Source organism: Hyla sarda, chromosome 3, assembly GCF_029499605.1.
Source record: "Hyla sarda isolate aHylSar1 chromosome 3, aHylSar1.hap1, whole genome shotgun sequence".
NCBI classification, from domain to species: Eukaryota; Metazoa; Chordata; class Amphibia; order Anura; family Hylidae; genus Hyla; species Hyla sarda.
The window spans coordinates 323563865-323591026 of record NC_079191.1 but is presented as its reverse complement, the minus strand read 5'-3'; the positions used below and the strand labels follow the sequence as shown (position 1 = coordinate 323591026).

Genomic DNA, 27162 nt, shown 5'->3' with positions numbered 1-27162 from the left:
CGTTTGTTTAGTTGATTGTCGGGAGGGTGGGGCGGGTGGGGGGGGGGCGGGGCGGGGGGGGGAGCGGGGGCGCGCGGGGCGCCAAAAAAAACGCTTGGTCCACGCCAAAAGCAACGTTTCGCGCAAAAAACCGCTTGGTCACGCCAAAGGCGTGACCAAGCGTTTTTTTTGCCGTGAAACGTTGCTGCAAGGACTCTCCAGAGTCCCCTTTCCAGTTCTCCCCCCCCCCCCCCCCCGGACCCCACTGTACTGCGGATCGTCACTTTCATGTGCATCGTTTGATCTGAATAAACCACTATCAAGGGTGAGTGCTGCGCTGTCATTTCTTTTTACATCCACATAAATATAATGGTGTCTTCAGTTGTGCCATGGTGCGGGAATGTTTTATACTAAGGGTATATTTACCCTTAAATATGAAGCTCTTTGACTTAAAGCAGCTTGTATTTTAGTTTTAGTAGCCTGTGATCTACATCCTTTACAGCCAGGTCTTCCACTGCACTGCATGTATCCTAAGGTCAGTCTCTATGAAATGATATTGTAGAGCATAAAAACAAAGCTACCAGGCTGCATCTTAAGCTGTGGATCAGGCCTGAAGCTAGATCAGTATACACATTCCTTTACAATGTCTGTCTGCTCTAGAACTTTGAGATGTGATCTGCCTGTATGCATTCTCTAAAGGTTTAGTAGCAATTTTACTAATTTTATCCTCCTTTTTACATGCCAAAGCTCAAATGTATCTTTTATGCAGTATCTGCCATTTAATTTGTACAACAGCATGGACTGATTCTGTATAAGCACAGTACTTCTGCACAAGCACACTTTTCCTATAAGGTTATGAAAACCGTCCTTGCTGTTCCCTTCAAACATTATAGTGCAATTTGAAAGGGCAGTACCACTCAAGACAGCCGGTCAGACATTCGGATCTAAATGTCTTGGAGCACAATTTTACTTTATAGGTTTGTGCACCTTTTTATGCTCCTTACTGATGCCAGTGATCAGTGTTGTAAATCTTCATTGGAATATATATCTTTGCAGTCTTTTTTTTTTTTTTTCCCTCCTTTTGTTAGTTTGTAAGCCAAAAGCTAATCCAGTTAAGATTGTTAAAAAGTAGGCCCACCTTTGGTACCATTTGGTGTCCGCAACATCAAGCAACAAGTAAAGCGGACAGATATTGGTTTTATGTCTACAGCTCCTATGGTTGCTGCTATGCCTCCATGGTCATATTGTCATCTATCTGCAAACTAACAAATGTATGTTAGGAAATGTATAGAGAGAAGGTGAAGGGAAAAGTGTAACTTCAGGATAAGATGACACCGGATTTGTTTGTAGTCTGTTACCATGGTGATACATCGCTCTGCATAGAAGCTTGTGTAATCAGACATTGGTGCTTTCAACAATTTTTTTTATGTTTACTATATTGCATCACTGGTACTATCACCTCCCCACTTTTTATTGAAGCCACACCAAAGTTAGGTCCTATCCTGACTTGCTGCCACCATACAGTTTAACCCTAACTTGTCTTGTTCTCTTCCTGCCAACGAAGTGGTTCAGTGTCAGATTACCTCAGCTTCTCAGTTTTAAAGACCTGTTATATTGTTCCGTTAAGGAAACCCTTAAAACCGGCTGTTATAAAATCCCATACGGCTGTTACAAAATCCTAACTCAAGTCTATGGGATTTTGTGATTAGCCGTGATGACCCGTTAATGCCGTTATGAATAACTGCCGTTATTTTGTGACGGGAGAAAAATGGTACATGCACTAATTTTCTCCTGTCACAAAATAATGTCCATTATTCATAACGGCATTAACAAGTCATTACGGCTAATCACAAAATCCCATAGACTTCTGTTAGGATTTTGTAACGACCGTTTAATGGCCAGTTTTAAGGGTTTCCTTAAATGGGCACTGTCAGAAACAAAACTTTTGATATGTAGGTAAAGCATGCATTGGCAAAGCATTGCCTTCATTAGAAAAATTTCAGTATTTCATACTGAAAAAGCCAGGCAAACTACTGCCCCCTCCTGCCTGCTATGACACATACTAGTCCTGCTGTGTCCATGAGTCATCACCTATGTCATGGACACACTTCCTTGATTGACAGCTGTGAGCGCAGGGCTCATAACTGGAGGGAAAATCCTCCCACTGTCAGCTTGTGTCCCACTACTGTCAGTGAGGACAAGCTGGGAGTTGTAGTTTTGCTAATGCTAGGGGAGATGTGAGCAGACAGCATACTGAGGGAGGGGGCGGAGACCTGCACAGTGAGGCCACGCCCCCTCCCTTTGAGAGGAATTCAGACTAGTGAGCTAAATTAATAGTGTAATAAAAAAAATAAAGGTGATACACATAAAAATACACATGGTCAGCATTAGGTACTGAGTGATATATTTAAAAAAACAAAACATTTTTGTTGGATCTGACGGGTACGCTTTATCAGAACATTATAATGGGTCTTTAAAACTGAGAAATGATCTAGTGTGAAAGCAGCCTTCGAGTAGTGTTTATTGGAAGTTGCACTATTGTTTGTCTAGACACACATACCAAAGTCTGACTGCTGTCTTTCCGGCTGAAGTGTGTACATTCAATACTGATCACTAGCTTGCTATTTGCTTTTTCTCCAAAGTCGTCTATGCCTAATGTCACTTCCATGGCTGCTATTTGCTGACTTTCTGAGGGTCTCCCAAGAAGGGTCCTGGGTTATGAGTGAGGGTTTTCTTTGCTTACCATGTCAAAATGTTATTGTATTAGTTGCCTTTTAACATTATATGTGCCTTTTTTATAACCTGGTTCTAACCAAAGATATTTTTGAGGTTTTGCATTACCTCATCCAACTTGGGATTCAGATTCCCAAGGCGCTTCCGTTCTGCCATTCTCTATTTTTGCCATTTACGCATGTAGTATACTGGACAGGTCCCTGGAGCCCTGTTAACCTGATAAGTAAAAAAAAAAATTATTTAATTTAAATAAATATATATTCTATCAAACAAAAGCCTGTTTTGTACTGAGGTCATCACTCATCATGGCTTCTGTAATTTTCCACCTGGCTTTTGCATGCAATATTTTTGTCCCGCCACCCGGGAAATCTGCATACATTGTCAAGCACTCCATGCAAACACTTCAGATAATGTCTTTTTCAATGTACTTTTTTTGAGTGCCTTAAAACAATAAGTGCCAAGAACCCTGTTACCTCCATTCTTCATGAGTAAACATGGCACAGTCTCTTGAGATGCTTGGCCGGCCAGCCATATTGAGCCACATATTTTGGTATGCGTCCTTCTGCATATATATTACATATATATCCTTTTTTTTTATTTTTATTTTTTTTACAGAAGTACAAACTTATCAAATGCAGTGTGTAGACCTGACCCTTTTATAAAGTAGCGGTGAATTACCCCCCCCCCCCCTTTCTCATACATCTTAGGTGTATTGCAGTATATATGTAATGCAATCTTATTGTATCTTTCGGTGCTTTATAAATGATAAACAGTTTGGCAGATCTTGGGGTCTATGCCTTAACCAGTGTTGTGTGCTGTGGATTGTTGCGATACTTGTACTGCTACATATGACAGTTATAGTGGTTACTTTCTATTGCCAAGACTGTAAAAATATATTCGTTGAAAAGTTATTGTGTTGGTTTCACTGCAAGGCATGCCAAGGAGCATATCTGGGCAGCATGGAAGATGTGTACAAAATGTTACAAAGATCTTCCTGTAATCTGTATATATCAGATAGGAAATATGCCATATGTTTATGGTGGTGCAGTAAGTGGACATTGAGAATAGTGGATCTGTCCAAACCAAGATGGGTTTCCATGTTCTTGTAAAGCTTTGCTTTCTCCTTCCTTGTTGTTATTATTATGTATAGTTATGTATACAAGTAAGTTTTCCCAATTTTTTAAGGGAAATTATAAACTTTTAGCCTGTGATTCCTGAGGCATTTTGCCTAGAAAATGTTACTGTAAATAATGTATAGAATTATAGATAAAACTGAGCCATTTTCATGTGTTCAGTCTGTTCTTTTTGACTTTGGAGGGATGTTCCAGTTATTTACTATACTGTATGGCAGTAGTCTGCTTCATTTATAGACTTAGTCACTACCAGAGTGCTGGAGATGAAGTGGCCTTTGGTGGTTTTCTTGCTGAAAATGTGTGTAGTATAGGACTCCATATGAGGCTGTGTCCCCTTCTATACTTACTGGCGTTTAACAAATCAAGTCCTCCTCAGTGACACTTGAGCTTGAATCCAACTAATAATTTTTTTGTTTTAAAGGGTTAATCCAGTATGACTAAAAAAGTTTGTTGCCGGGGCCTGAGTAAAAAATGAGTTTGAGGGGGATACTTACCTTCCCTGGTTCCCCACAGCTCCCTGTACAGTATCTTCCAGTTCCCTACTGCTTGTCTTTTATGTATATATATCAGGACCTGGCTGAGATGGGACACCACTGCAGCTGGTAATTGGTGGAGCTGGCAGGTCCTGCTCTGATCTTAAATTTCAAAAGCAAGAAAAACAATCTAGCAGTGAAGGATGGAAGTAGGCCGGTATGACTTGTCTTTTTACCCCCATTCACATTTCGTGTTCTATACCGGAATAGCCCTTTTTTTCTTTCGGTAACTTCAGGCTATGTTAACGTAATGGAGTTTTGCCAATAAAAATCTGCCGCGGATATGGAAAACAATCTGAAGCAAAAGCTCAGGTTTCTGCAGTGGGTTTGCACTAGAGTATGCCCTGGATTAGGCCTGATAATAGTGCAAATCCATGTGTGGCCACCTATTGCAGAGTTGGTGCCTAAAATCTTCGACTAGGATTTCAAATCTGCTTGAAATGTGTGCCATCTGAACATACCCCCCTAAGGTGTCGTGATGTCTTCTGACAGGGAAACCATTGGTTGAAGAAAATGTAAATACTGTAGATTTCCTGTAATTTACTTTCTTGTACTTTTTTACTTGGTTGTGTATTTATGTCATTCACATTATTTAATTTACTGTCTTTTTTTTTTTTTTTTTATCCTATTCTTACATATCTCTACATGTACTGCTGTCTAGTACCCCCGACTTGCTTTTACTTACTTTTGCTTACTACTTGAGCCCTAGCTGTACTATCCCCCCTTTTTTTTTTTTTTCTTTATATATAATTATGACCATTGCACTTTTGCCATACTAAGAGTATAATGCATGAAGTAAATCATTGTGGGATTTTGCTCAGCCTCATACTTTTTTTTAAATTTTTTTCATTGATGTATTGAGGCTGAGAATACAATACTGTATGTAGATCTTGTGGAAGGTAAAGTCCCAATATCTGAAACAGTGTTGAAGCCTTTGTCCCTTTTTGGTCAGGGGCAAACAAATGTCAAGAATCCTATGTTGCTCTTCTCTGGCGTTTCTCATTTGCACTACCATTTTAGCAAAGTTTCTCTTTTTGTTTATCAAATCATGCAGTCTCCTCTATCACTCCTAGATATTTCTTCTTTTCTTAAACTGTTGTGGATTGTTGAGATCAATCCTGACTACTTAGATTTTATTTGCACTTTTTATTTTATGTTTAAGCCAATGTTTACTGTGTGAAAACATTATGACTATATTTACAGTGTATTACTAAAAAATCTGTACAAAATTGCCCTGGTTATATGGTGTAGAGCTTCCCATTCTTTACAGATTATGCCCCCCCCCCCCCCCCACACACACACACACATTTTTGAGGATATTCCCATCATGATGATAAACCTATACTTGTTTATACTGCATGTGGTAGATTCATTCTGCTGTCCATTTTATCATTAAAGGGGACCAATCAGCATATTTTAGCAAATATAATGCTTGTCAATACTTTATGTAGGCTAAAATTATTTATCCTCACCAGCCCCGGGGGACATCTATTCCCCCAGGGATGGTGAAGCTCCCCTGGCCGCCCGGCAAATAGTCCCCTAGGCGGGGACTTACATTTACCGCTCGCTGCGGCCGTGGCTCTGCCCTGACAGCTTGAATGAATACTCCTGTCACCTTGAATGAATGCTCCCGTCACCGCTCTGCTCCCTAAGCAGACTAAGCAGAGCGGTTGCGGGAGCCTTCATTCAAGCTGTTGGGACGGGGCCATGGCCGCCACGAATGGAGCCGGTAAGTGTAAGTCCCCACCCAGGAGACTATTTGCCGGGCGGCTGGGGGGGGACTTTATAACTTAATATCTTCACCATCCCTGGGGGCACAAACCCCCAGGGATGGTGAGGATAATTATTTTAGCCTATATAAAGCATTGACACGCATTATATATGCTAAACTATGCTGATTGGTTCCCTTTAAATACTGGAAAGCATCCAGCACAAGGAAGAAGAATCTTCTGTAAAGTGATAAAATTATTGACTGGAGAGCAGATCAACCAAACACTGTTAGGATTATGCCTTAATGTGTACATCACAGGGTATCAGTATTTTCACTATTTTATTGAGAATTCACCAGTGTTATAGTATCTAGCAGCACTTTCATGAAAAAAAAAAAAAAATGGTAGATTTGCACCCGGTAAACCTAGAAGCTCCAGATGCAAGCTAAAAGTTAGTTGAAGTTTCTAGGAATTTCCAAGATGCTAACTTGACTGAAATCTCCTGAAGAAAATGTCATCTGCAATTGGGAAGAGTAGCAAGGAGGTGTCCCAGACCATAGCACTTCAGGAGCTTGGGAACGCCTCATTGACACCAGAGAATAAAAGCATTTTCCATGTTCGGGAAGCAGACCCATATATGAAAGGTACCCCGTGTCTCCTTGCACGAACACTGTCTGCAGATTGCAGACGCCAATTGCAGCTGACAGAATCCATTTAATGGCTGACTTTTAGACATGAAAATGTGACAGAGCAGATCTCAAGCTGTCATCTGTTAGAAAGTAATAATAGGGGGCATAACTGACAGTATGGAACAATATGTATAGTTATAGCTTGGGTAAAAAAAAAAATTGGAAACTGTTTCTCCATCCTGGACCTACAAACTACACCGGAGATGCATATCATTTACAGTTAAGAAGTCAACCCTACTAGTAGCTGGTCCATCTTGTGGGTGATAATCTATAATAAAGCATAGAATCCAAAATACAATAAGGGGCATTTTTGCGTTATAAAATCATAAAAACTGTACTGTCCCTACCAGAAATTGATTTCTTTCTAGATGCATCTATTCTTAAAGTATATAGCTGAACCTGAGAAGATAGGATCCCCCCTTTTTTGTTTAGAGAAATCCCCTAGGGACTCTTCCAACACTAGTCGACTATTCCTTTCAGTTGTTAGTTGATGATTTCTCTCCGTCCCCATTATGTTTAGGACCCAATATTTCAGAGAGAGCCTTGTTCTGAATGATCACTAATGTATTTTACATAGGACCCAGTGTATATGTAGCATTTTATTGTATGCAATGGTCCCTGGCTTAATTGTGTTTTGCACTGATTACTTTGGACAGGGTCATTGCCACTTTCCTTGTGCAATATGGCTGTAAATAATGCAGATATTTTTAAAGCTCTTTGTCAATGAATTTTACATAAATAAATGTTTGAACTCTTAAAATATTGATTTGTCTTTATTTAGCAACAGATATGATCACAAGGATCAAAAACCTTTCTATGCACTTTAAGATCCTTATACCTGCCGTAAAGTGGACCTCTTGCACCACCAAAACATCTGTGACCCATTGTATGGACACCACAAGCCCTGTTGTGACACCAAGACATTAGCATCTCATAATTGAAATGGTTACAGTCGTTTCAACAGACTTTACATAAATCAATAGTATGAATGTTAGAAACCTAAATATAACTTAGACGAATGTGTGCCCCCTCCACCCACTAAATGATCATTCAATCCAACAAAGCAGCTCCATTTCATCTTTATGGCAACACATTAAAGTAGAAGAAATGGCGGCACTACTAACAAGTGTAGTAAAAAGGGAGGGGACTTTTGCAGAGAGGTGCATAGACTGCAATGGAGTACAACAGTGGTGCACAGCTGAACTAATTGGCCCTGATTTATCAATCAACCTAAAACCCTAGTTGTCTGGTTTTCCCATAGCAGCCAATCACAGCTCAGTTTTCATATCTGAACGAACTCTTGTAAAGTGAAAGTTGGGCTGTGATTGGTTGTTGTGGGAAAAACCAGACTATTATGGTTTCAGGCTGATTGATAAATATGGGCCATTATCTTCCATATTTTACTTACTAACGTTTAAATTAGGGATGTCCCGATACCATTTTTTTTGACCGAGTAAGAGTACCGATACTTTAATTCAAGTAGAAGTACTCTTATTTTAAAGGGAATCTGACACCAGGGTGACCTGGTGTCTGTCGCTGCTTACTGTGCTGATATGTGGGTTCCTTGTTGTGTACAATGGAGGCGGCTGGTGTAGTATGAGCAAAGATTTCTCTCTTCTCCATTGGGTAGAACAGGGAATTTGCATTGGCGGTGAAACCGATGTCTCCGGAGCGATTGCACTGATATTCACATGGTGATCAGCGGTAGAAACCAGGTCACCTGCACTGTCTACCTATAAATTGAAGTTAGTGCAGGTGACTCTGCTGTAAAATTGCCTTTAATAGTAGGTAGTATCCCCTTGTAGGTAGTATAGATAGCTGCAGATATTAGTAGCAGCCCCCCCCCCCCCGTGTCCCACTTGTAGACAACGGATCCCCCTTGTAGATAGTGCTCCCTCTTGTCGAATGTGGGCCCCTTCCTTGTAGGCAGGGAGCAGGGTCCCCCCTTGTAGGGAGCAGCCCCCCTTATAGACAGCAGGCCAGCCCCTTTATAGACAGTTTATGTCACATGCTCCTCCATGAAACACCATAATGCGAACGGGAGAACGGGACAGCGGCTGCACAGCAGCAGGTATCAGACATGGTATCGGGGACATTAAACGAGTCCCCGATACCATGCAAATGCAGAGTATTGGCCCGATACCGATACTAGTATCGGTATCGGGACATCCCTAGTTTAAAAAAAAAGTAATTTTTAAAATATTATGTTTAACCCCTTTAAGGACGCAGGAGGTACAGGTACGCTCCCGTTCCCGAGTCCTTAACCCCTTAAGGACCCAGCCCATTTTCACCTTAAGGACCCAGCCCATTTTCACCTTAAGGACCCGGGCATTTTTTGCACATCTGACCACTGTCACTTTAAGTATTAATAATTCTGGGATACTTTTTACTTTTCAGTCTGATTCAGAGATTTGTTTTTTCGTGACACTCTAATTTGTCCGTCGTAAATTTTCGTCGACACTTGCATCATTTCTTGGTGAAAAATTCCCAATTTTCCCCAAAATTTTCAAAATAGGAATTTTTCAGGGACCAGTTCAGTTTTGAAGTGCATTTGAGGGGCCTTCATATTATAAATAACCCATAAATGACCCCATTATAAAAACTGCATCCCTCAAAGTATTCAAAATGACATTCAGTAAGTGTATTAACCCTTTAGGTGTTTCACAGGAATAGCCGCAAAGTGAAGCAGAAAATTCAAAATATAAATTTTTTACACTCGCATGTTCTTGTAGACCCAGTTTTTGAATTTTTACATGGGGTAAAAGGAGAGAAATCACCCTAAAACTTGTAACCCAATTTCTCTCGAGTAAGGAAATACCTCATTATGTGTATGTCAAGTGCTCTGTTGGGTGCACTAGAGGGCTCAGAAGGGAAGGAGCGACTATGGGATTTTGTAGTGAATTTTTCTGAAATGGTTTTTGAGGGGCATGTCACATTTAGGAAGCCCCTATCTATGGTGCCAGTACAGCATAAAAAAAAAAAAAAAAACACATGGCACACTATTTTGGAAACTATACCCCTCAAGGCATGTAACAAGGGGGGGGGGGGGTGCAGTGAGCCTTAACACCCAACAGGTGTTTGACGGCTTTTCGTTAGTCGGATGTGTAAATTACTTTTTTTTTTTTTTTTTCTTCACTCAACTGCAGTTTTTTTCCCCCCACATTTTTAATTTTCACAAGGGGTAATAGGAGAAAATGCCCCCCAAAATTTGGAACCCCATTTCTTTCAGTATGGAAATACCCCATATATGGACGTCATTTCCGGACAAATTTTCTCTCCAAAAGCCCAATGGTGCTCCTTCTCTTCTGCGCATTGTAGTTCACCAGCTGAGCACTTTACATCCACATATGAAGTATGTTAATACTCAGCTCAACTGTGGAGTAAGGCTGGGTTCACACTACGTTTTCTCCTATACGGGAGCGCATACGGCAGGGGGGAGCTAAAACCTCGCGCTCCCGTATGCCTTCGTATGCGCTCCCGTATGTCATTCATTTCAATGAGCCGGCCGGAGTGAAAAGTTCGGTCAGCTCATTTTTGCGCCGTATGCGCTTTTACGACCAGACCTCAAACCGTGGTTGACGGGGGGGAAAAGTGCATACGGCGCAAAAATGAGCCGACCGGACCGAACGTTTCACTCCGGCCGGCTCATTGAAATGAATGACATACGGGAGCGCATACGAAGGCATACGGGAGCGCGAGGTTTTAGCTCCCCCCTGCCGTATGCGCTCCCGTATGGGAGAAAACGTAGTGTGAACCCACCCTTAGCCGGAGGGCTTACCTCTCCTCCGTCACTGTTCCCAGATCTGTCATTGATAAAGCCTGGTTCAGCCGGGCTCTATCAATCAAGCGCAGAGCACACAGATCACTAAACCACATTGATCTGTATGGGGAATCTGATTCCTCCTAAAAGTCCCCTAAAAGTGTAAGGGCTAAAAGTGTAAAAAAATATTACAAATGAGAAATAATTTGAATAAAAAGTTTTAAACACCCATTTACCCCTTCCATATTAAAAGTTTGAATCACCCCCCCCCCTTTCCCAAATTCCATATGGAAACATAATAAAAAAATATGTGGTATCGCCGCGTGCGTAAATATCCAAACTATAAAAATATAATGTTAATTAAACCGCATGGTCATTGTCGTATGCGTAAAAAAAAATTCCTAAGTCCAAAAGTACATATTTTTGGTCACTTTGTATACCCTAAAAAAAAATGTGAAAAATGCGATGAAACAGTCCAATGAAAACAAAAATGGTACTGATAAAAACTTCAGATCATGGTGCAAAAAAATAGCCCTCATATATCCTTGTATATGGAAAAATAAGTTAAAAAAATAACTACATGCACCAAAATTAGTATAAGTAGTAAAATAAAATGAAACCTATATAAATTAGATATCCTTGTAACCGTATGGACCTACAGAATAAAGATATGGGCCCAGATTTATCAAAGTTTGCTTTTGTGGACAGCGGCGGGCCACTAGCGATCAACAGCAGAGTAACCCTTAAAGAATGGGAATTAGTAATTGTTTAGAGGCAGAGTACACCTTTAAAGACATCAGAAATTAAAGTATGAATATAAATAATTTATTTAAAAATATTAATAGATTAGTTGAAGACTATTAACAAAAATAAATGCATTTAAAATTACATCAATAAAATAAAATGTCAATATACTGCAACATTTTTTAAATCAATCATTCTAAATATTATTAAATAATAAAATAAAAATATTCGAGTTTACAATATTGATTTAATGTGAGCTTTCAAATGTAGGTAGTCAGAAAAGCAGAAACATAAGCAAGGTTCAAGAATTTCCTCTGTAGTCAGCAGCTAATACGTACTGGAAGGATTAAGATTTTTTAAATAGAAGTCATTTACAAATCTGTTTAACTTACTGGCACCAGTTGATCAAAAAAAAAAAAAGTTTTCCACTGGAGTACCCCCTTTAAGGGGTTAATAAACATATTTCGAATCGCCGCATGCGTAAATGTCCGAACTGTTAAAATTATAATGTTAATGATTTAAACGTTACATGTACACTAAAGTCGTACAGATCAGAGCAAAAAATGAGCCCTCATACCGCCCCAAATATGGAAAAAAGAGAAGGTTATAGGTGGTCAAATAGTTATTTTAAAACATCCTTATTGTGTTTTCAAAATTTGAGATTTTTTTTAAAGCTGCAAAATAATAGAAAAGCATAGAACATGGTTATCATTTTAAACTTGTCATTTTTACCATAAAGTGTACAGTGTGAAAACAAAACCTTCCAAAAATTGCTAAATTGCAGTTTTCTTTTCAATTTCCCCACACAAATATTTTTTTTGGTTGCGCCATACATTTTATGAGAAGATGAGTGATATCATTACGAAGGACAATTGGTCGCACAAAAAACAAGCCTTCATATGGGTCTGTGGATGAAAATACAAAAGTTTGGATTTTTATAAGACTAGGAGGAAAAAAACGAAAATGCAAAAATAAAATTGTCTGTGTCCTTAAAGGACAACTGCAGTGGTAAACATTTATATATGCCCATGCCTCAAAAATAAACAAAATAAACTTATACATACCTTCCTACGAGCCCCCGTTGGTCCAACACAGGCCTCACGGTCCGGCAGTGCTGACCTCATTCCACTTCCTGGGGACGCCGCAGAGTCGTCGGCGTATCACCGGCCGTAGCGATGTCCCGCCCTGGTTGGTTATAGGCTGAGCCCACTGTCATGTAAGGAGCTCTGGCCGGCTTCTTACATGACAGTGGGCTCAGCCTATCACCGACCGGGGCGGGATATCGCTACGGCCGGTGATACGCCGACGGCTCTGCGGCGTCCCCGTCCCCAGGAAGTGGAATGACGTCAGCACTGCCGGACCGTGAGGCTTGTGCTGGACCAACGGGGGCTCATAGGAAGGTATGTATGAGTTTATTTTGTTTATTTTTGAGGCACGGGCATATGTAAATGTTTACCACTGCAGTTGTCCTTTAAGGCCAAAATGGTAGACAATTATTAGTGGTACTGTCCACTTACCAAGATGAGGTCTCCCAAAACTTATGAAAAAATTAGAAAAAATAGGGAACCTTTAAAAACTTTAATTTTATTACATCCTTCTTAAAATAGTAGAATAGAAAAATGTATTAAATATAAATAATGACCGCCACCAGTGTTGAGGAGTATGCAACTCCACTGTCCTTTATGTCAGTATAAATGTATTACTTCAAATAATGTCCATGAATAGTCCACACATTGTATTCCATCTGTACTTGATTGTATCTCCTTGATAGTGTGTAGAATTGTATTTTTGCTTACACACTGTTCACACTTCTACTTGCACTCATAGATAATGTCCATGTTACTCAGTGTTCAACATTGTGTGGGGTTACACCATGAGTAGAATGCTTATATACTTTGCAATGTCCTGGATTACTATATGATAGTCCTGGTCAACCAATTTAATGTTATGCTGCTGTTTCCAGTATTAGTAAATATTGAAGATATATTTCTCATTGTTCCATATAAGCATTTATTGTATCTTTACCAATCCCTCCTGGCAATATTGATGATACTGGGAAGCAAATTAGGTGTAATTCCTTCCAGTGTTGGCACTGTTTATCATAAGTCTTGGTTCAGACTGTGGTGCATTTTTTGGTTGCAGTTTCGCGTTTAGGCTTATTCAGCATTCACCAATTTTCAACATATATTGTACTATTGGTTAACTTGTGTGCAATTCCACAGCAGTATCAGCATTAGTGTAGACTATTTATGCATTGTTGTAGCATGTGCATAATAGACCATATGCTTTGCAGCCTTTTCATCCTGTTGTGGCTATACCACTTACATCCACGTACCCATCCATTCATTCATATAGTAGAATGATTCAAGTGAGGCGGCACTGATCGTGGTATAAGGGGATTTATATCATACCCACTGAACAGTGTCGCTACAACACTACCTAGATATTCTATATCTAAATTTAATTGTACACAGCCCTTACCACAGCATTGATATATCGCTGTGTCCTGGCGTTGCTATAGAATATCAGGTTGTATTTGACTGGCACTTACTAATGCCTACTTAACACATACAAGCACATATCTATCCTTTAGACTGTATTTTGACTATATGTGTCATACAATCACTCAGAGTAGCCACACATTGTATCTGATAGCCTTGTTGTAAGGATACTTTATTTGATTGAACTCCACCGTAAGGGAGTGGACTTGCCTCCGATGCATTAGGGCCATGTTCAAATTCAGATGCGTATTGTATGCGTTATGTGTAGTGTTTTAATCACTGACATACTGTGATATTGAGCAGGTATATACGCATATGGGATATAAAAATTGTTCATACAGTCCTTCTTGTGTGATAGTGATATACAATAGTCCACTTTTTTTTCATCCCAGCATATAGGTGTCTATGCTTGTATAGTTAGTACTGTTTGTAGGCGTGTAGGATATTATTGCAAAGTCTTGCTGTACCTCCCCATTTTGATCATGTACAAAGGAACTCTCAGAGTTAATTATATTTTATGTATTTGGATGCAAGACATTTATCCACAATATATGGTCACAAATGCTTGTTCAATTGCTAGATCCCGTTTTATGACCATATAGTGGTCCTTAAGGCCAAAATGGGCCTGGTTCTTAAGGGGTTAAGTAAAATTATATTTTTATAGATCAGACATTTTACACACGGCGATACCACATGTTTGTTTGTTGTCCACATCATTTTTTTTTTATGGGAAGGGGGGTATTCAAACTGTTGTTTTACTGTTTTTTTTCCCCCTTAGTCCCTACAGGAAGCTATTACTTGCAGTCTTCAGATTGCATACACTTCTATGCTGCCTTATAGAACAGCACTGATCAGTGTTAGCACGCCATTGCTTCAAACTGCTGAGGCTTCCTGGAGAATTGGAGCACTAATCGGAAGGAGAGAAGGCAAGTAAGGACCCCCCCCCCCCAACCTCTCAGCTGATCAGGACCCCGCAATTTCACTGATTGGTGTCCCGACCAGCCGACTGATCCGGGATTATCTTTTTAGATTTCGAGATGTCGGGATAAACTTTGATCACTGTGTCACCCTGATTGGTGAAGTCTGGCATTAGCCACTGATCCCAGCGGCTGATAGCCACAGAGACCATCCCACTAAGAAGCGCGCTCAGTGCGTCATAGAAGAGGAGCTGGTGCAGAATGTACATGTACGCCCTGTGTCCTCAAGGTGTTAATGGCTATAAATCAGTGTTTCCCAATCTTTTTTGGGTTGGGGCGCCCCTCGAAAAAAAAAAAACATTTGCGGGGCACCCCTACCGAATTTGACAAGCAAAAAAATTAAATTAAAAAGCCGCAATGCACAATATCTATTTACAGTCATTGCCGTAGATGTTGGCATCCCGGAGATTTTTCAAGAAAATGAAGTATTTCTCACAGAAAAGGATTGCATTAAAATTTTTCAAGAAAATGAAGTATTTCTCACAGAAAAGGATTGCATTAACGCATGTTTTGCTATAAACATGTTTATTGCCTTTGTGTGTATTGGAACTAAACCAAAAAAGGGAGGAAAAAAGCAAATTGGACATAATGTCTCGCCAAACTCCAAAAATGGGCTGGACAAAATTATTGGCACCCTTTCAAAATTGTGGAAAAATAAGATTGTTCAAGCATGTGATGCCCCTTTAACCCCTTAACGACAATGGACGTAAATGTACGTCATGGTGACGTGGTACTTGCCGCACCATGACGTACATTTACGCACCGCCATGATCGCGAGCACCGGAGCGGTGCTCGCGTCATGTGCGGCAGGTCCCGGCTGCTGTCAGCAGCCAGGGACCCGCCGGTAATGGCGGACATCCGCGATCAACCCCTCAGATGCCGTGATCAATACAGATCACCGCATATGCGGCAGTGCGGTACTTTGAATGGATGATCGCCTGCAGCGCTGCCGCGGCGATCCGATCATCCAGCATGGCGGCCGAAGGTCCCCTCATCTGGCTCTGGCCGACTCCCGGGGTCTTCTGCTCTGGTCTGAGATCGAGCAGAAGATCACCGATAATACTGATCAGTGCTATGTCCTATACATAGCACTGAACAGTATTAGCAATCAAATGATTGCTATGAATAGTCCCCTATGGGGACATAAAAGAGTAAAAAAAAAAAAAAAAGTTAAACAAAAAAGTAAGAAAATGTGAAAAATCTCCTCCCCCAATAAAAAAGTAAAACGTCCGTTTTTCCCATTTTACCCCCAAAAAGCGTAAAAAAAATTTATACACATATTTGGTATCGCCGTGTGCGTAAAAGTCTGATCTATTAAAATATATTGTTAATTATCCCGTACAGTGAATGGCCTAAACGTAAAAAATAAAAAAAGTTAAAAATTGCTGCTTTTTTGTCACATTTTATTCCCCCAAAAGATTATAAAACATTTATCAAAAGTAAAACCAAAAGTGGTACTGATAAAAACTACAGATAATAGCGCAATAAATGAGCCCTCATATGGCCCCATATACGGAAAAATGAGAAAGTTATAGGTGGTCAAAATAGGGCAATTTCTAACATACTAATTTTGTTAAAATGGTTTGAGATTTTTTTTAACCGGTACAATTATAGAAAAGCATATATCATGGGTATCATTTTAGTCGTATTGACCCACAGAATAAAGAAAACATGTCATTTTTACTGGAAAGTATACAGTGTGAAAACATAACCTTCCAAAATTAGCTAAATTGCGTTTTTCTTTTCAATTTTCCCACATAAATAATATTTGTTTGGTTGCGCCGTACATTTTATGGTAAAATAAGTGATGTCATTACAAAGTACAATTGGTAATGCAAAAAACAATATGGGTCTGTGGATTGAAATATAAGAGAGTTATGATTTTTAGAAAGCGAGGAGGAAAAAACGAAAATTCAAAAATAAAATGTGTATGGTCCTTAAGGCCAAATGGGCCTGGCCTTAAGGGGTTAAACTCACCTGGGGCAAGTAACAGGTGTGGGCAACATAAAAATCACACCTGAAAGCAGATAAAAAGGAGAGAAGTTCACTTAGTCTTTGCATTGTGTGTTTGTGTGTGCCACACTAAGCATGGACAACAGAAAGAGGAGAAGAGAACTGTATGAGGACTTGAGAACCAAAATTGTGGAAAAATATAAATCATTTCAAGGTTACAAGTCCATCTCCAGAGATCTAGATTTGCCATTGTCCACAGTGCGCAACATTATCAAGAAGTTTGCAACCCATGGCACTGTAGCTTATCTCCCTGGGCTTTGGCAGAAGAGAAAAATTTATGAAAGGTGTCAACGCAGGATTGTCCGGGTAACGGGTGTACATGGGGGACAGAGGGGTGTAGAAGAGTGTACAGGGGTGTAGTGGGTGATAGAGGGGTGTACATGGATGACAGGGGTGTTGGGGGTGTAGAGAAGTGTACACAGGTGACAGAGGGGTGTAGAAGAGTGTACATGTGTGACAGGAGTGACAAGGTGGTAACATGTGACAAAGGGACAGAGGGGTGAATAGGGGGTGGACATGGGTGTCAAGGATGTGGTCAGAGGGGTGGACAATGGGGGATTAACATGGCTGACAGAGGGGTGGATAGGGGGTGGCCAAGGTGGACATGGGAGACAGGTGGACTGGGGTGACAGAGGGGTGAATAGAGGGTGGCCATGAGTGACAGAGGTGTAGACTGGGGGTGGACTGGGGGGGGGGGGGGGACATGGGTGCAGGGCCGTTTGAAGGAATTTGGGGGCCCCAAGCAAAATGGACATGGAGGCCCCCCCCCCTTGATGTTCACGCACGTCACGCTCTAGGGCCGGCGTCAGGACGTAGTAACGCCGGCCCTTGAATGCTGGGAGTGCGACGTGAGCGAACGTCTATACGAGGCGCCCACATTAGGTGCGGCACAGTCCCCCCCCCCCCCCACGTTAGGTGCGGCACAGTTCCCCCCACGTTAGGTGCGGCACAGTTCCCCCCCACGTTAGGTGCGGCAGAGTTCCCCCCACATTAGGTGCAGCAGAGTTCTCCCCACATTAGGTTAGCAGTGTTCCCCCACATTTGGTGCAGTATAGTTCCCCCACATTAGGCAGTATAGTTCCCCCACATTAGGTCAGTATAGTTCTCCCCACATTAGTTGCAGTATAGTTCCCCACATTCCCCCCCCCCCCCCCCCGGATCTGCCACTGCATGCATTATATACACACACAACACACTGTATACATTACATACTGTACATGCATGCTTCATACACACAGATACTGTACACATTACATACTGTACATGCATGCTTCATACACACACCACACTGTATACATTACATACTGTACATGCATCATACATACACACACATACTGTACACATTACATACTGTACATGCATCATACACATACTGTACACATTACATACTGTACATGCATCATACACACACACACACACACACTGTACACATTACATACTGTACATGCATCATATACACACACACACACTGTACACATTACATACTGTACGTGCATCATATATACACACACACACTGTACACATTACATACTGTACATGCATCATACACACACACACACACACTGTACACATTACATACCGTATATGCATCATACACACACTGTACGCATTACATACTGTACACACATCATACACACACACACACGCACACACACTGTACACATTACATACTGTACATGCATCATACACACAACATACTGTACACATTACATACTGTACATGCATTATACACATACTGTACACATTACATACTGTACATGCATCATACACACACACTGTACATGTTACATACTGTACATGCTTCATACACAAACATACTGTACACGTTACATACTGTACATGCATCATACACACAACACACTGTACACATTACATACTGTACATGCATCACACACACATACTGTACACATTACATACTGTACATGCATCATACACACATACTGTACACATTACATACTGTACATGCATCATACACACACTGTGCACATTACATACTGTACATGCATCATACACACAACACACTGTACACATTACATACTGTACATGCATCATACACACATACTGTACACATTACATACTGTACATGCATCATACACACAACACACTGTACACATTACATACTGTACATGCATCATACACACATACTGTACACATTAATACTGTACATGCATCATACACACATACTGTACACATTACATACTGTACATGCATCATACACACACACACTGTACACATTACATGCTGCACATGCATTATATACACACACACTGTACACATTACATACTATACATGCATCATACACACAACACACACACTGTACACATTACATACTGTACATGCATCATACACACACATACTGTACACATTACATACTGTACATGCATCATACACACATACTGTACACATTACATACTGTACATGCACCATACACACACATACTGTACACATTACATACTGTACATGCACCATACACACACATACTGTACACATTACATACTGTACATGCATCATACACACATACTGTACACATTACATACTGTACATGCATCATACACTCATACTGCACACATTACATACTGCACATGCATCATACACACATGCTGTACACATTACATACTGTACATGCATCATACACACAACACACTGTACACATTACATACTGTACATGCATCATACACACAACACACTGTACACATTACATACTGTACATGCATCATACACACAACACACTGTACACATTACATACTGTACATGCTTCATACACACAACATACTGTACACATTACATAATGTACATGCATCATACACACAACACACTGTACACATTACATACTGTACATGCATCATACACACACACACACACTGTACACATTACATACTGTACATGCACCATACACACATACTGTACACATTACATACTGTACATGCACCATACACACACATACTGTACACATTACATACTGTACATGCATCATACACACACATACTGCACACATTACATACTGTACATGCATCATACACACATACTGTACACATTACATACTGTACATGCATCATACACACATACTGTACACATTACATACTGTACATGCATCATACACACAACACACTGTACACATTACATACTGTACATGCATCATACACACAGCACACTGTACACATTACATACTGTACATGCATCATACACACATACTGTACACATTAAATACTGTACATGCATCATACACATACTGTACACATTACATACTGTGCATGCATCATACACACACACACACACACACACTGTACACATTACATACTGTGCATGCATCACACACACACACACACACACACACACTGTACACATTACATACTGTACATGCATTATATACACACACACTGTACACATTACATACTATACATGCATCATACACACAACACACACTGTACACATTACATACTGTACATGCAGCATACACACACATACTGTACACATTACATACTGTACATGCATCATACACACACATACTGTACACATTACATACTGTACATGCATCATACACTCATACTGCACACATTACATACTGTACATGCATCATACACACATGCTGTACACATTACATACTGTACATGCATCATACATGCTGTACACATTACATACTGTACATGCATCATACACACAACATACTGTACACATTACATAATGTACATGCATCATACACACAACACACTGTACACATTACATAATGTACATGCATCATACACACACACACACACACACACTGTACACATTACATACTGTACATGCACCATACACACATACTGTACACATTACATACTGTACATGCACCATACACACACATACTGTACACATTACATACTGTACATGCATCATACACACACATACTGCACACATTACATACTGTACATGCATCATACACACATGCTGTACACATTACATACTGTACATGCATCATACACACAACACACTGTACACATTACATACTGTACATGCATCATACACACAACACACTGTACACATTACATACTGTACATGCTTCATACACACAACATACTGTATACATTACATAATGTACATGCATCATACACACAACACACTGTACACATTACATACTGTACATGCATCATACACACACACTGTACACATTACATACTGTAGATGCATCATACACACACACTGTACACATTACATACTGTACATGCACCATACACACATACTGTACACATTACATACTGTACATGCACCATACACACATACTGTACACATTACATACTGTACATGCACCATACACACATACTGTACACATTACATACTGTACATGCATCATACACACATACTGTACACATTACATACTGTACATGCATCATACACACACATACTGTACACATTACATACTGTACATGCATCATACACACACATACTGCACACATTACATACTGTACATGCATCACACACACTGCACACATTACATACTGTACATGCATCATACACACATACTGTACACATTACATACTATACATGCATCATACACACATACTGTACACATTACATACTGTACATGCATCATACACACACACACACACACACTGTACACATTACATACTGTACATGCATTATATATACACACACTGTACACATTACATACTATACATGCATCATACACACAACACACACTGTACACGTTACATACTGTACATGCAGCATGCACACACATACTGTACACATTACATACTATACATGCATCATACACACAACACACACACTGTACACATTACATACTTTACATGCATCACACACACATACTGTACACATTACATACTGTACATGCACCATACACACATACTGTACACATTACATACTGTACATGCATCATACACACACAACACACTTTTACACATTACATACTGTACATGCATCACACACACTGCACACATTACATTATGTACATGCATCATACACATACTGTACACATTAATACTGTACACGCATCATACACACATACTGTACACACATCATACACACACACACACACTGTACACATTACATACTGTACATGCATTATATACACACACACACTGTACACATTACATACTATACATGCATCATACACACAACACACACTGTACACATTACATACTGTACATGCATCATACACACACACACACACACTGTACACATTACATACTGTACATGCACCATACACACACATACTGTACACATTACATACTGTACATGCATCATACACACACACACACACAGAGAAACAGGAATCCGGCACAGCTTTCACAGCAAGTTCTTCCTCTCTCCGGTGTGGCAGGGCACCATTTTCTTTAATACACTGGCCTGCGACTCACTCACTGCGCTGCAGGGGGCACTGTGTGCGCATGCACAAGCAAAGTGCACACATGCTTCCCTTCCCCCCTGTGGCCCCGTGAGTCACAGGCGCGCAGTCAATGGTGGTATAGGGGTCGATTCTGCTCCCCTGTCATGACAGCCTGAGGCCTTTACTAGGTCTCTGTAACTTCCATTAGTGGGCCACTTGTACAAGTTGCTATAGGCAGCCTATACTAGCCAATCACCCATTTAACCCCTTAATGATCCATGACATGTATGCATGTCATGGTGCCATTACTGAGGTATTACACAGGCTCCTAATTCAGGCCCACGGCATACCAGGCGGCTGGCTTTTAACACTGAAAGCTGTGTCTAACTGGACAGTTAAAGGGGTACTCCATTAAAAATTTTTTAAATCAACTGGTTCCAGAAAGTTAAACAGATTTGGAAATTACTTCAATTAAAAAAAATCTTTCTGGCACCAGTTGATTTAAAAAAAAAGTTTTCCACTGGAGTACCCCTTTAAATGCTTTTTTTTTGTGGTATGGATCACCCCCTGCAGCATAACTCTACAAATACAGCTCAGAGCACATAGATCAGTGCAGTTCAATGTTAAAATTTTTTTTAGATTTTACATACATTAACTCCTTCCACATTAAAAGTTTAAATCACCTCCCTTTTTCATATAAAACATGTAAACCTAATAAAATTAAACAATTTTTGGGGGTTTGCTGTTGGCAGAAGTGTCTAAAATATTAAAATGTAACAATATTTATTGTAATGTAAATGTTATTGTAATGTAAATGTAAAAATCACATTTCAAGAAAAGGCTTATATTTAAAAACTTTTTTTTTGTACAAGTAGTAAAGTAAAGAAGCATGGATACTCAAGTGAAAATAGATGTCTTTAGATGATCACCTCTAGCTGGACCGTTATGACAGTAGCTCCGGTGGATCGAGCCAGATGGCTATATCTCTCTCCTGATGACCTGTAGCTGGGAGAAACGCGTCGAGAGAAATGATCATCTAAAGACATCCATTTTCACTTGAGTATCCATGCTTCTTTACTTTAACCCTTGTATCTATGCACAGTGGTCACAGGTATCGTGACTGCGTTCTATGCGCATATGTTCCGCAGATGGGTTTGGCTATCATTTATGTGGAACATGTCTGTTGGTATAGTCGATGTGTGCTAAGGATAACACTATACATAAATCAATAGGGTGTGTATACTCTACATCTATATACCCAATTCATCTTAAAGTGTAGGTGCACGTTATTGATAGACATACACTGATGTGGCTTTCACCCGTCCTTGGTATAGAGAGTGTGACAGGTTAACATGTGCATTACTGGGTACATGCCCTTTATCTGATACATAGTGTGATAGTTTAACATGTGCATTATCTCAGTACATGTTTTTCATCTGAGAACTACTCTATACCTTCCCTGTGGGATATATTTTGGGAGTAATTTTCCCTCCCCTCATAACGACTGACTATCTCTTTCTGTCTACTCACTGTTATAATACCTCCCTTTGACATCTTATGAATATCATACAGTGTATTATCACTTATTAGGGATTGGTCCGGGTAGTGAGTTAGTGCTATATCACTAGTAAGTGAGTCAGTGTATGTAGGAGCAGCTTAGTAGTGCAGGGCAGGTTCCAGAGCGGGACCGTCCTTTTTAGGACGACAATTCCGCCTAGGCATAGGTCCTAGAGCAGATCATCGGTAGGGATTATCAGGTTCTACTCCCCACCCATCCAGTTGTCCCGCCCTGAGCCATTACCTGAGCCATGGGGGATAGGGTTTAATAGGACATTTATCTGCGGAAACTCTGGTTTGTTTATCAAACATCCTTTTTGTATATTATTGATACACTATCATTGGTGGTTGAACACGTACTGTGTTATTTGCTCTCAGACGTACTGGCTTTATGAGCTGTGTGCTCACTATTATGGACATTTATCAACGGGTTTAGTCAGGTTTTCTTTACTATAATTGTCGCAAAATTGTCGCAACTGCGACTACACGATTTTTCGTGCGACATTTTGACTGGAAAGCGAGAAAAGCAAGTTTTCCTAAAATTTACTATGTAGTAATAATTTTAAAATGGACTACGGGTAGTCAGGTATTTATTAACTGCGACAGTCGCAACTGCGCAAAAAAAAGTCGCAACAGCGTTAAAAATTGACTAAATTTACTCCAGCTCAAACATGGAGCAGAAAAAGCTACTACCAAAGTAAAAAAGGAAAAATTGCTTACGTGAAAGAAAATTATCAACAGGCTGAAAGCAGTTGATAAATACGTCGCACATAAGCAAAAAAAAAGTAAGGAAAAAATTACTAAAAAAAAGAATACATAAGCAAACATTGATAAATGTCCCTCAATATTGTGTATTTACTGTGTATTTTGTGTTTTGTTGTTGTGGCTCATTGAGCATTTTTTGAACCAGTAGGTTCCCTTTTAGGGGCAAGTTAATAAAATGTGATTTTAGGTCCTATTCTGTGACTTGCAAATGTCATTATTGGCAGGTGTCAGCTGGTATGACGTGGCAAGCTCCCAAGTTCATGTCATACTTCCTCACCCAATTAATGACGTAAATGTATGAAATGGGTTGGGAAGGGGTTAATGAAAAAGGGTGACAAAAACCTAGACACTAGGACAAAGTTCTGGTACCTGGGATTTGTCAAGCCCTGATGTATAATATAGCAGTCCAATAACACTTTATCTATCTAGCTACAGCTGCAGTCCAAAGCAATATGTATATGTTGTATATGGTGAGCTGAGCCTTATCTTTATTACATTAGTCCAAAGCAATACATTAAGTTGTGTGTGGTTTTGTGGACTGTAGCAGTCACTAAATAGTTAAAATGAATCCGTAACGCTATAGCTCAGGCATAAAAGTGATAATGGAAGGCAACAGATACCCCACTATAAAGTGTAAGGTATCATGGCCCCCTATCCTCTGACAGCTTATGGTACAGGAAGGTTACTGGTGATGTGCTGAGGATCTTTGCTTGCTCTCTGCTTATGCTAGGCATTGTAAAAAGTAGGCATTGCAAAAAGTGAGCCATTGTTTTACTTTTAATTCCTTCCTGACTTCAAATATGGCATCAGAATAAATCCCTGGATCAACAGTCTATCACTGCTTGGGCTTTAGGAGACTGGATAAATTGGGTGGGTGGCACGCACTATGCTCTACCATGCCCAGCAATATTCCCCCACCAAAGTTAGGATGGATATAAGTTTAAATGGGTTATCCAGGAAAAAACTACTTTTTATATATCAACTGGCTCCAGAAAGTTAAACAGATTTGTAAATTACTTCTATTAAAAAATCTTAATACTTTCAGTACTTATGAGCTTCTGAAGTTAAGGTTGTTCTTTTCTGTCTAAGTGCTCTATGAGTGACACGTGTCTCGGGAACTGCCCTGTTTAGAAGCAAATCCCCATAGCAAACCTCTTCTAAACTGGGCGGTTCCCGAGACACGTGTCATCAGAGATCACTTAGACAGAAAAGAACAACCTTAACTTCAGAAGCTCATAAGTACTGAAAGGATTAAGATTTTTTAATAGAAGTAATTTACAAATTTGTTTAACTTTCCGGAGCCAGTTGATATATATAAAAAAAAAAGTTTTTTTCCTGGATAACCCCTTTAACTTAAGCAAGTTAACCCAGTAACAGGTGAAACAGCCAGCAAGAAGGTTTCACTGATGGATTTCTATGTATATAGGCTAATGGTTTGCAAAACTGAACAGAACCACATTATAAACTGAGGGAATTATTCCATCAGTTCATTGTTGACATAAATGTGAAAATTGAGAGTGAGCATCTTCATTTTATTTGTTATCATTTTTGTTTTTCCTCTCCCACAAGGTTTAGGTATGAAGATCAGGAAACACCAAGCACTCAGCTATTAAGAAATGAAAACCATGAAAAACGCCATCATTTTTTTAAAACTTTTGCTATACTGGTGAGGCATATTCTGGATTGTTATGACAAAGTGGTCTATAAACAGCACCATTGTGTTTTTCCAAGTAATTTTATCAGGGACCATACTGCAGTCAGACTCCGCTCAGTGCCAGATTACGAGCAACCACAGCCGATCACGCCCCCTCCATGTATCTTCCATAGACGTTAATAAAGGAGGCGTGAAGACCACAACCGCCTGCAGCCTAGCACAGCTGGCGTTCTGAACATAAATGTTCAGACCGCCGGGATGCAGGGCCAAGATTCTGTGCAGGGCCCGTTGTCCTCTCGACAAAGCTGCGTCTTGCAGTGAAACATGTCGAGGGGGGCTGAAAATTGATTTTAAACACAGTGTTGTCATCTGTCCGCATAGCACACTGCAGGTGAATGCTGTGACTTTATGATTGTAGTGTCAGGAGGCCAGGCTGGCACTGTTCATACATATAGACTGATTCATGGAGAGAACAACACTGCATTTTTAAATTTGTTTGTTTTTGGTGTGAGAAATAATAAAGATTATAAGGTTTTATATATGGGGAAATAGGGTATTTTTGGATCACCTAGGTCTATAGGTACATGGAATTAATCGTACCCACCATATATTGGTCTATTGTATATTGATTGAAGATCACGGGGGGTCCCAGCGGCCAGACTCTCTGCAATCAGACATCTTGATCAAGATGTTTAGGGACAGAGTACCCCTTTAAACCTCTTGGGCATGGAGTTCACCAGAGCTTCACAGGTTGCCACTGGAGTGTTAGAGACCTTTTGCTCCCTCACCTTCCATTTGAGGATGCCTCACAGATGCTGTTACGTCTGGGCAGGGAAAGAGTGCAGCCCTTTACTCACCTGCAGCCTCTGACCCTGCCTACTTGCCTATCCACTCTAAACAGCGGATCGACAACGACGGTGACAGTCCCTTCCTAAGTTAGTGATGGAAGTCACCATCAACAAAATAAAATACAAAAACAGACACAGGTCAGGAAACACCAGGAAGCACAAAAAAACTAACAGAAATGATACTAAAAACACACACAGTAAGTCAAAGTCCACAAGCCTAGTCGGTATCAGGAAATGTCGAAGT

The 27162-nt window shown here is 40.2% G+C and overlaps 1 protein-coding gene across 6 annotated transcripts in view; it reads left to right on the top strand.

The window, feature by feature from the left end:
- Positions 1 to 26496, top strand: part of BCL2L11 (BCL2 like 11) — a 64884-nt gene extending 38388 nt beyond the window's left edge. For 3 of the 6 annotated variants that reach the window (XM_056567217.1, XM_056567219.1, XM_056567218.1), the window contains exons 4-5: positions 14560 to 14707; positions 25986 to 26496. In XM_056567217.1, the coding sequence (XP_056423192.1) occupies positions 14560 to 14707; positions 25986 to 26029 (192 nt within the window). In that variant the 3' untranslated portion in view covers positions 26030 to 26496. The remainder of the gene's footprint in view (positions 1 to 14559; positions 14708 to 25985) is intronic. The other 3 variants (XM_056567215.1, XM_056567216.1, XM_056567214.1) reach the window with 2 other exon arrangements.
- Positions 26497 to 27162: the final 666 nt, after the last annotated feature.